General features: G+C 35.2%; 1 protein-coding gene across 1 annotated transcript in view; it reads right to left on the reverse strand.

Annotated features, from left to right (window-relative positions):
- LOC150083143 (uncharacterized) overlaps positions 1-6,327 on the reverse strand; it is a 90,538-nt gene extending 84,211 nt beyond the window's left edge. The window contains exon 1 of the mRNA XM_090377070.1: positions 6,031-6,327. Coding sequence (XP_090233196.1) covers positions 6,031-6,309 — 279 coding nt within the window. The 5' untranslated portion in view covers positions 6,310-6,327. The remainder of the gene's footprint in view (positions 1-6,030) is intronic.
- Positions 6,328-12,781: the final 6,454 nt, after the last annotated feature.

The raw sequence follows: 12,781 nt of genomic DNA on the forward strand, positions 1-12,781 counted from the left end.
TTGCATCGTTATCAACCATTTTCAATCCACTGCAGGATGAAGACCTCTCCAGCAACTTTCCAATTCATTTGTTTTGTGCAATGAGCATCCATTTGCCACCCACAAACTCATGAATTTCATCTATCCATCTCCGCCTTTGTCTTCCAGGTTTTTTTTCTAGCTCCTCTTGGGTACCATTCTGTTATTTTCTTAGTCCATCTGTCATCATACCTTCGACCTTTGTCCTGCCCATGAATATTTTAGTTCTTTAGTTTTGATAAGAATATCCTTTACTTGAATTTGCTGCCTAATCACGTGTTCCTCTTCTTATCTAAGAGTCTGATTCCCAATATAATTCATTCCATTCTTCGCTGTGTAGTTCTCAGCTTCTCTTCCATTCTTTTGTTGACTGCCCAAGTTTCACTTCCATAAGTCATGGTGGGGAGTATACATTGGTTCATTATTTTACATTTCAGACAAATTGGGATATTGCTCCTCAGTATGTGACTATATTTCCTGAATGCGATCCATCCAAAATTTATTCTTCTCTTGACTTCCAGCCATTTATCATAATTACAGCTGACTTGTCCCAGATAAGTATATGACTCCACCTTTTCAATTACTGCTCCTTCAATCATTATATCCCTTTCTGTGGCATACTTGTTCATCATTACTTTTATTTTAGCCATATTCATTTTAGTAAGGATTTAGTCTAAAATCCTTACTAACTCTGCATAACTGATTAAGATTTCCCTCTAATTCTTTGGGATCATGGCTTATGACAACAATGTCATCTGCAAATCTTAAATGGTTCATGTACTCTCCATTCATACTGACTCCTTTCTACAACCAGTCTAATCTGAAAGCTTCCTCAAGGGCAGCAGTAAACAACTTCGGAGATATTGTCTCCCTGTCGAACTCATCTCTCAATTTTAAATTTGCTACTGTCTTTGTCTAGTCTAATAAAAGAGGTAACATTCTCATATATTTTCTTCAAAATCATAATATATGATGTATCTACGCTTTGTCTTTCCAGTGCCCGAAACATTGCTTTATGCTGTATGGAGTCAAATGCCTTTTCATAATCCACAAATGCCAGGCATAATGGTGTTTTATATTCATTTTCTTTCTCCATTAGCTGTGACATTATGTGAAGGTGATCCATAGTTGAGAATCCTGTCCTAAAGCCAGCTTGCTCTTTCGGTTGATTCTCGTCAAGTATTCTTTCTAATCTGTTATGTAATGACCCTTGTGAACCACTTGTAGATGTGGGATAACAAGCTAATTGGTCTATAATTTCCAATTTCTGATTTATATCCTTTCTTATGCAGCAAAACTATGATTGCATTATTCCACTCCTTAGGCATCACACCTTTTCTAATGCATTTTGTGAAGAGTCTTGCCAGTTTTTGTGTCATGTCTCTTCCTCCCAATTTTAACACCTCTACAGTAACTTCATCTTCCCCCGGGTCTTTCTGTTTCTTCAATTTCTTCAACGCATGTTCTACCTTATCGGGAAGGATATTGGGTATGTCGTATGTGTTACTAATTTGCAATCCATCTTCCACACTGCTGGCATCATTCCCTTGCTCCTTGTATAATTCTCAATAGTAGTCTTCTGCTATTTGAATTATGCCTTCTCTGCTATTTATAAGTACACCATCGCTATTCTTCAGTTTCAGTATCATTTGTCTTTCTGTATTACTGCTCATGGCTGCTGATTTAAGTCCTTTGTTTTCCCTTAATGCTTGTTCTGCTTTTCTTGTGTTAAATCTTCTTATGTGCTCTCTGAGTCTCTTTCTAATGGCTTTGTATAACTCAGTATACTCAATTTTCTCCTTGTCAGTGTTTATCTTGCTCTTCATTTGTTGCCTTCCGTTCATCATGAAAAGTGTTTCTTGACTAATTTTTTCTTCTTTGGATTTCTTTTTACCTATAGGTTTCTTGGGTTTTATCACTTTCAGAAAATTGTAATATTCCTCGTCGATATCTTGGTCCAGAGCAGTCTGCAGAAGCTCAAACTTCTTAAGTTCCAGTACATACTGCTTTTTCTCCTCTTCTGTTATCTCAAAGACATTTGTATTATTTACTCGAGTCAGATTTTTCTTTCCTTTCCTACATCTATATCAAGTGTACATCTTAACAATTCTGTGATCACTTCCAACATTTACCTTATTCAGGACGGTAACATAATTCACGATATATCTTCTGTTAGCGAGGACCTAATATCTAAGTGTTATTCGATGCTTATCAAGGGAAAACTATTCCGATTGAAATCCATCATTTTACTTTTTTGTGTTAAAATTCAAAAAACAATTTTTTCTTGAACTTCGATAGCATGCTTCTTTGTAATAAGAAACACTCCTTTTGGTGACAAAAAGGTTGCTAAATAGTTAGTTAATAATTCTATAAAGGTCATTTATAAATTTTGCGACAAGAAGTATTTTTTAACAATTTTCAAAGTTGGAGTTATCCCAGCAAGGAGGTACTCAGAGATTCAGTGTTGAGGCAGCAGTGTTGGGGAGGCACCTGCAGGGAGTCTTGCACGGCCCTCACCTGACAGTTACTTCTACCCCAAGATTTTAATCGCTTCTCCAGGAAGGAGTCGGAGTCATTTCTCCCACCCTTGTCATTTCCAACAACTGGAAAGACTCAAATAGACAATGTTTTCGTTAGTTCCTCAGTTTTAGGCCAAGCCAGGGTACTAGAAACTTTTTTCAGTTACCATAAAGCTCTCTATTTGAGATACCACATTAACGACCATTTGTGACCACGAACCCTTCATCCTGAGCGCCTGGAACTCTGTAGTTGATCGATTTATTTAGGTTTGGACCGGCCAGCAAAACCTTACATAAAGTCAAATTTCCGTAAGTCGAGTATTATGTAAGCTGGGGAGTGGCTGTACTGGTAACTTTGTTGACAATGGTCAGCAAGCTCAACTGCATCGATGGACTTTTTTAAAGAAATATACATAATAAAGGTGCAATGTATGTTTGTACGTATTATACATGCAATGATAATGCTGTTCAAATATGCTCTTTAAAATTTTGCTTCCTTTGTTTATTGGCTGATACAATTTACTGTAATATATTGACTTTGTAAAAATAAATGTTTTTTTGATATTTTAGATTAAGCAAAAAAAAACAAAAACACAGCAACACTCTTTATAAGGAACATTCTGAAAATCTCTTAATGGTGTTCCTTATAGGGAGAGTTTACTGTATTCTTTAAAACGTGTTCTGCAGAAGCTCTTGTGTATATATATGAGTGGCATTTGAAAAGTTTGTAGCCTGAATATGAAGAATTTATTTGAGGAGTCCGGTAACATTACTTTTCAATATAGTCACTTTTGCCACTGATGCTGCAATGTATTCAGTCCAGCTGCAAAGAATGGTTTCACTTGGTCCTCCAGGAATGCAAGCACTGACATCATCAGTGTTCTCCCAAGGACCTATCAAATGAGTGCACCACCCGGTGAATTTAACTGACCGCCCGGCTAAAATTTAAGTGATTCTCGCTGTACCATATGGTACTGCTCACTGATCTCAATCAATATTAATTCGAACATATTATGCAAAGTATGGCACTTCCCCACCCGACTGGAAAAACTTTCTGGGGAGAAAACTGATCACTGTTGGTGGAAAAATGAATGCCAGCCGGGTATTTTTTTTTCAAATAAGGTTGTTTCCACTGACTGGTTGTTTGGGGATTTAATAGGTGCATCGGCATCTATGGCCATAGTGCGTCATATGTATGGTAGTTCAAATAAAGAAACAGGTGAAAGTCCAATGTTGTAAGCTTTTGTGAATGGAGTTGGTCCAAGATTTCAAAGCCACACTCATGCAGTGCGGCCATAGCAATGACACTTATTAGTAGGTATATTGTCCTGATGAAACAAAACTTCATTGCTGAGTTTCTCAGTGTTTGTTCTTAATGTTTTCATGCAAATGCCTCACAAGGTCTGCTTAATATTCCCCTGTGACTGTTTAACCATTCTGAAGGTAATCCACTAGCAAACACTCCATCAGCTTCCTAAAAACCAACAGCATCACCTTGCTAGCAAAAGGAATTAACTTGCCTTTCTTGAGAGGGGGGGTGGGTGGGAAGAAGAGCTGTGTTTCCACTGACTGGACCGCTCCTTCCTTTGCCTCTAGCTAAAAGTGATGGACCCATGTCCATTTACGGTCACAAACCTTGCAAGGATATGTGGTGGTGGATCTGTTTGAAAACAATGCATATGTTCAAAACATGCATTTTGATCTGCTGTCAAAAACTTGGAACCCATTGGGCTGACACCTTTTATCATAGTGAGAACCTGTTATTATGAGGTACACATGTTCAGATGAGATGTCAAAAATACTGGCAATGTATCAATTTGTCACTTGTTCACTCATCACCAACTTCTGGAGTAATGGACATTGCAGGTCTCTCATAGCATGGGTCATCTTCCAGGCTCTCCCTCCCTCATTTAAATTCTGCTCTACTTCTGAACCATGAAATAAGAAGGGGCATCCTACTCCATGCTGTAACACTATCTTCATGAAATGCATTTGGCATTAGTCCCTTTTTAACGAAATATTGATGACTGATTTTGTCCATCTTTCCTTCTTCACTCAACTTTATTGACTTCAGGAGTCCTAATCGAAAAAGACATTGAAACTGCATGAAACTTGGTTACCGTTTGAAGCGTTATACATTAAGTACAGGAATCTTTAACACTGTGCCACTACCCTGTCATGCTCAGGTCACAAACTTTTCAAATAGACCTTTGTGTGCGTGTGTGTGTGAGTTTCTACAAACTTTTCTGTACACAAAAAAGTTTTTAGAATCACTCATACACACTTCTCTACAATGGTAAAGATTTAGTACTCGGTGCACCTTTCAAAATGGCGGCAGTGGTTAAAATCGGCAACTCGTTTTCCTATTTTAAAACAGCTGGAATAGGGGGAATAAACACCCCAAGACCGCCGTTTTAAAATCGGCAACTCGTTTTCCTATTTTAAAACAGCTGGAAGAGGGGGAATAAACACCCCAAGACCATTGCCTCGTCGGCGAGCATAGAGGGTGCACCGAGTACTAAATCTTAGCCGAAGCTCATTTTATATCCTCAAGAAATATTGTCATTTAAGATTTGAAGGTTTATTAAAACTTTTAATCTTTCCAACCATATAAACTTATATTCTCAAAGAACTGTTACTATTTTTCTTGCTAATCTGGGAATGAAATCAGTTTAGTCCTTAAGACTTTAAACGTAATCTATGATCATCAATTCCTACACTTTTAACCTCTGTACTCTTTTTTTTCTATTACTTTATACGTACTACTTAAACACAGCACCTCTCATAGTCAATGTGGCAAGTTGTAATTCACATATTTCATGTGCCCACTATTGTAATTAAACTGAAACAATGTTCCTGAGACTATTAAACTGTGCAAATTTTCTCTACAATAAATTGTAATAAAGCCTGAATAAAGGTACTTCAGACAAAAAAAAAAAAAAAAAAAAAAACGTATCAATATGAAAACTGGATGCGCAGTAACTGCATTTCAAAAGCAAGCATAAACTCCACATTATTTGTATGTGCACAATTTCGTTGAATGAGAGTTTGAATTCATTTCATGGATGAAGGCCTCTAATTCAGGTTTATATTAAAATAAGTTTTCATGTAGGAATGTTACCATATTTTACACTGCTACAGATAAGTGAAAATACACCTGCGGACCCGCACAATTATCTATAGACAACAGCAGACTGTTCTTTGATCAACACTCATTCAATAGTTACTTGTCGATCACTGTTCACGCCACGGCTCGCCAACGATTGGTCGGAAGGGATATCGTATTCTAACTTTAGCCCCCGAGTTTCCGAAGCAAAAAAAAAAAAAAAAAAAAAAACCCTTTTCTATATCCTCGCCTGGGATCAATTAAATCTCAGGCACTGTGTGAAAAAGCCCATAATACTGACTTGATTAATCATTTCTCATGTGAATAATCACGTTGCGCCCATTTCCTTCAGTTAATTCAAAGATCTTTCTGAAAACTCACTATTACCTTGCTAATTCTGCTTTCATTTCGCTGAATTTCATGATCTTCTACAGGCAACCTGGAAGCGCCTACGCTGGCCACACAATTTACTTCTTTACCATCAGATTCGTCTTCCAATTCACCGAAACATTCGTTATCGGATTTACTGAATAAATCGGAATTACCAAATGCGTGTTGCGAACTAACTCCAACTTCCTTTTCGCTTAAAGCCAGTACCTGCAGTGCTGCTCTGCAAAAACTATCATTTTTCCAGCTATCCTCACCAAAATTAATACATTCATCCATATTTCAAACCGAAAGACACCAAATACACGCACAACATGAATTAACAGTGTTAAAAATTGAAAATGGCGCGCCAAGCAGTGTTGCCAACTCTTAATAATATTTCCCGCTAGCCGCATGATCAAAATCCGCTATTTTTAACACTTAACCCGCCAAAATTTTTAAATTTTCATTTGTTTGTACTTTGTGGGGATTAAAAACAAACAAACAAATAGTATATATAAATAGTTATTTATTTTATGTTTTTAATATAAAATCAGAATCTAAAAATCTAAATTAATTTCGAAATTCAATATCTCCTCATGATATGCTTCTTGTGTACCTATTTTGCGAAGCATTTCTTCAGGTAAAACATAATTTTTACAACACTTTTCAACTCTTTTGAGCCCGTATCGTACTGATAAGATTACATTAACCATGCCAACACTCACTCTGTTGTGTTTTGTTTTTTGCTAGATTTAATTTGCCGAATATTCTTTCCACATCTGCATTGGATAATGGCAAAATTAAAATACCCAATGCAAATTGGCTAATTTCTTTAAATGGATTTTCACTGCTTGCATCTCGATATTTTGAAACTTCTGACCAAAACTTCATCGTATTGTTGATGTTTTCCCATTTACAAGAGTAATGTTTATATACTGTTGCTCAATTTTTTCAATTTCTACTTCAGACAATTTTAAATTTTGTAATAAATTTATCAGTGGTATAATGCTTTAATATATTGCTGGGATTAATGATATTTTTTCTAATTCTTTTATGTTGTCCGGAAGGCGTTGTTTTACTTGTTGATACAAATGAATCAAGAAATTACGGCATCTCTCTCCTATTGCCATTTCATCTGTTTTTGTGATAAGTTTATTCATTATCAATTCATTTATTTTTCTTTCAAATTGTTAACCTAAAAGCTTAGGGTCTAAATAATTATTAATGTAATTAATAATTATAAATATATAATTATAAAATTAATATAGTATATAAAATTAATAAATAATATTATATAAAATTATAAAATAAATATATATAAATAATTATTAATGTAATTAATAATTAATAATAAGTAATTATTCTATCCTTTCAATATGTGTATTTGGTAAAAAAAAAATTATTGACAATCATCGACAAAAGCATGTTCAAATCATGTAGTAATAGTGTAGGATCAGCAGTATTTGATTCAAAAGATTTGTTTACTCTTTGTACTTCAGATAAGATAGATTTTAAAAATAAAAGATATGCTAAATTACCTTAATCTTTGAACATTGAATAAAAAAGTTCTGCAGTATAACATTTGTCGGTCAAACGAGTTATTTCAAAATGGGCTTTTAATTCAATATACTGTACTGTTCTAAAATTCTTGTTGACACGAATGAACTCTCTTTTTCAGATCTGCACCATCGTTTATGGCACTGTATAAATATTTGAATTGATTTTGTCGGCTAGTGGATTTACTAAACCAATTATAAGTTTCAGCGATCATGAATTCTAGAGTTCTAGTGAATGTTTCGCGGGTTACATGAGATACTGCTAATCGCAAAAAATGACATACGCATCAAGTTCGGTACATCGGACTTCAAATGTGTATAAACGCTGTTATTAACTCCAATCATAAATAAATTTTCTGTTTATACTCCGGCACGACAACCAAGTCAGTAGAGTTTACAATAAATCGTCAATACAAATATTTATCGTATTTAGTAGTCACGGGCTTGAACCCCGGTCCACTCAAGGAACGCGTGCGATGCACTCTCGCTCCTGACCACTGGGCTACAGCTAGCATTATCTATCCCAATGCCCACAAGATTATTTAAAGGAAGTTTAAAATTTTCCAGCGTTATTTTAATTGAATTTGAAATATTTTCAGCGTTACATTGATCTAATTCTACAAGAGCTAAGAATGTAGAAAGTATTTTATCGAATTGCTCATCATAATACACAATTGCAATACCTAATAATTTTGTTACACTAATATCGTTTGATTCATTTAGTAACAAACTATAATTTGAAAAGCCATTGAACACTGACTTCAATAAATATTTCTGAAAGTGGGGGTGTAGGATATATTTTATAATGCCGCTGCATTTTGTTCGATGAATTTTTAAAGTTTTGGCTGTTTGATCTTGGCATGCATTCTTACATAATTCACCAAGGTGGTCTATTGCCGGTATTGACGAGTGAGCACAAACACACTTAACTTTGCTTCAGCTTACACTGTTTGTAAATTCTTGGTGGGAAAATTTAATTTAGATTGGTTGCCTGATCTATTAGGTGAAAATAGTTCTGCTGACTTAATATGTTTGAAAGTTTTTAAATGACTTTTAATGTCCGAAATTTTAGCAGTAAAATCTGACTTGCAATATTTACATCTTGCTCGAGTTGAATGTCCTGGAATCTCTACTAACCGGTCTTTGAATTGTGGAAAAGCTAACCATTCCTTCCGAAAATTTTGGGTATATTTCGTTTTGTTTTTGTCCGCCATCCCTAGAAAAAATTTTTTATCTATATTTTAATAGTAACCCGGATAAAAATTATTATTATTACTATTTTAAAGTAAAATTAGATATACAAATTCTTTGAAAAATATGATAAAAACAGTAAAGAATTATATATTCTTATAATATTCTTAATTATCTTACTTTAGTTTTTGAACAACATATTATTTAAATTTAATGAATATATTTTTAAATAGTATTAAAACTCACCTGTGAATAGTTATTAGAAGCCTTGAACTTAGTTATTAGCAAAGAGTACTAAGATATTATTTCTCTGTGGTTATTAGAAATAATTATTACTCATTACTCTTATTACTTATTGCTCTGTGGTTATTAGAAACGTTGAAAGAGAAGTTGTCGGTAATTCGGATCGCATTTCTTGTAACCCAATCAAATACGACGAAGAAAAATTATCCAATGTCATTCCTTCGCGGTTTCAAAAAAAGGCGTCATTAGAATTTTTCCCACACTTTTAGATTTGATTCAACAATTTAAAGCTATGACCGGTCAGGTCGTTTGACCGCGAGTGTAATTACGTATTGAAATTGTTGGGGTTTTCCTCAGGGAAATTCCAGAATAATATAAAACCGATTCTTTGCTTTATAAAAAAAAAAAAAAAAAACTATGAAATAAGATATCCCTACTATGTTTACGATGTATATGAATAAAACATTTCAATTATGAAATATTTATATTGTTAATTAAATAATTAATTGAACAATGAAGTTAATATTTGTTAAATAAATATTTCTTAACTTAAATGTTACATTGCCAAAATATATAAAATGCTAAACATATTTTAAAATTTTACATTTATACTCTTTCCGCTAAAAAATCCGCAATTCATAATATATATATATATATATATTATGAATTGTAATTTTGTTTATAGTTATATTATTGTAATAACTATCATATCACACATTAGTTATTTTTTTAATATTTAGACATGTAGAGAGAGAGATAATCGGAGCTAACATGCAGAAAATTGAGTAGGCGTGACGCAAAATAAAATAAATTGCTTAGGGATGCCATTATTAAAAAAATGTCGAAAACCACTTAATTAAGCGAAAGTTTAAAATTTCCACTTCAGTTAAACTTAACATCGAATATTCAGAGAAAGCAGGGACAATAAATGATTTGAAACCTTAAGAAGATCCAGTTATTGGCATAACTGGATCGATTTTTATGGCATATTTCTGCGTGTAAAAATAATTTAAAATTCAGAATATGCATATTCCCAGGAAGTCACATCTGGGGAGTATGAGCTTGGCACACCCGGGGTCCTGAGCTGGATATCATCATTCTTCTCTCTCTCTCTCTCTTCTCAGGGTAACTTGGAAATTTATTTTAGCTGGTGCAGCATGAGCCTCAGGTTTCCTTGCACTATGTGGCTAGTAATAATAAGAATAAGAGTCAACAATGAGCTGGTTGGTTGTAAATATACAACCGCAGATAACTTACTGTCCTGCTAATCTGTGCATACATGCAAGTATCCTAGTTTTCGATTGATACAACCACTGCTCATTTCAGTAGTCTGAATTATTCACTGTGTGATCCCTTTCGCTTGAAACGTGGTACTGTTTCATATGACCATTCTGATGTTCCCTGTCATAGACTTCGTAATTTGGAATCTGCTCTTTTCGACCTTCTCTGGCTTAAAATTTCTCTACCACATTCTCTCAAATTCATCTGTTGATTTCTCTACCACATTCTCTCAAATTCATCTGTTGATTTCTCTACCACATTCTTTCAAATTCATCTAGTTATCAGCTTTGAACTCCAATAATCACTTCAAAATTCTTTGACTTCCTCTCTTTGAAACTTGATTTCCTCCAGTCCAATTTTTCTAGCCACATGGATCCAGCTGGTCGAGATTCTGAGGCTTTTACAATTACTAATGACCTCAAGAGGATTGTTCCTTTACCTACCAGAATACCAGTCCCAACCACGCAGCCAACGTGCTTAATCTTCTTCTCACAAAAAAAAAAAACAAAAAACAAAAAAAAAACTTCTAAATACAGGGTCGAGCTGAGTGGTCCTCTATGCACCTCAGATCATAACTTGGTGGTCTCTTCTCCAATGGAGACTTTCTCTCGTGATCTTTCTCAACCTCGTGTTGTTCGGAATTACAAGAATGCAAAATGGGATGATCTGCAAGAATTTCTTTTCTTTGTCGGATTACTGTTTCAAATCTTCTGATATCAACGTTAGCTTAGATCTTGTCAGAGAAATTATTCATATAGGGATGGAATCTTTTATTTTACATTCCACCTAAAAACATCCTCCTTTATCTAAACATTAGTTTTCCAATAAATGTGCTAAGGCTTTTCAAGAGAAGAATATTCATATCGTAATTGGCTTGTTTCCAAATCTCCAGGTTCATTTTCTGCCTACACCAAAACTCGAACAATCGTAAAGAAGTTATTAATCAGTCCAGAGTAGATTTCGAACAGGGTAAGAGCAGAGTTGCTTCTTTTCCAAATAGTAACCGAGCATTCTGGACTCTTGCCAAAGTGTTGGCCACAATTTTGCCCACCTATGTCAAAACCAGATGGTTCTATTGCCACTTCAGCCAGAGATAAAGCTGTCCTGCTGGCATCCTATTTTTCTTCCAATTCGCGTATCCACAATCTTGTTAAAGATCATGAATACACGATTCCCTCAATTCCTAGCACACTCCATTCAATGCCTCCTGTGAGGTTCCATCAAACGGACGCCAGAAGGACTTTGAACAATCTTGATGCTAAGGAAGCTTCAGGTCCTGATGGTATTTCTCCACTAGTTTTCAAAACCTCTGTTCCTGAACTTACTCCTGTTCTGTATCGCCTTTTTTTTTTTTTTTTTATTCCAACGGTGTTTTTTCTTCTGCTTGGCAATTTACTCATATCCAACCAGTTCCTAAAAAAAAAAAAAAAAATCTAATTATAACTTCAGGCCACCAATAATTCCTTACATACACCCATTTATCAGTTGGACACCTACATTCTTCTATAATTCCATGGTCACTCCTCCTCCTTAGCCAGCTGCTTTCCCATTCCGCGATCTTGCCAAGGCATCTCGCAGCTCATTTTCCAAAATAGGATCAATCAGCTCCTGCACCCTCAGATCACCACGTGTATTCTCTCTATATGTTCCTTCATTTCTTCTGTCTAAAGCCATTGGATATTTGATACTAAAGCCACTGAATTCGACCTACGGCTTAGTGCTCTCATGAGCCTGACGGTCCTTCGTATCTGAGTTGGGCCAACTATACCCCAACGAATGGTTAAACTCCATACAATTTTTTCAGTCGCCTCTTAATATTTTGATATCTTTCCTGATCCTCCTGCTTTCCAGAATTAAGCCAAACTTTATAAGCCTATTTTCTTCTCAGTGATGACTTCAACAGCTTCTTCTGTTGAAGTCATCACTGAGAAGTTAGCTCTCCAGCTCACAGTTATTAATTTCCTTTGAAAACTAAGCGCTTCCTTTACTGTCTCATGTACAACATCTTTAACATGATTGTAGACTTCATCAACACACATATGCATTCAATTTGTGATCAATCCTACTTTCATGCAATCCTCTAATAACACACTCATCTTAAAGAAGCCTAACCATATATCGCAGTTCATCAAATTTTGATACTGCTATCATGCTCATTTCTCCTTTTATACCTCCCAGGCACAATTACCTGTGCTTGCAACAAGGAGTGGTCCTTGGCCATTCTGCACCTCTCAATACTCGCCCACCGCTCACAATGCCGCGCCTCTGTCGCTTTCCAAGAAAAAATGGTTTATATGAGACCTGAAGCGTCTTGTAGTCTATACATGTATATATCTTTAATCTGGAATTGTGAAATCATAAACTGGAACTCTTGCACTTCACACAACCCGATTAAGCTTTTACGGCTATCATTCTCTATACATTCTCAGCAAAATGCCCAACTATTAGATCCCTAATCCTTCAAGATTCTTGCTGATCTTTGCATGACTCCCACTAGC

Source organism: Mastigoproctus giganteus, chromosome 7 (assembly GCF_048544385.1).
Source record: "Mastigoproctus giganteus isolate SK-2022 chromosome 7, ASM4854438v1, whole genome shotgun sequence".
NCBI lineage: Eukaryota > Metazoa > Arthropoda > Arachnida > Uropygi > Thelyphonidae > Mastigoproctus > Mastigoproctus giganteus.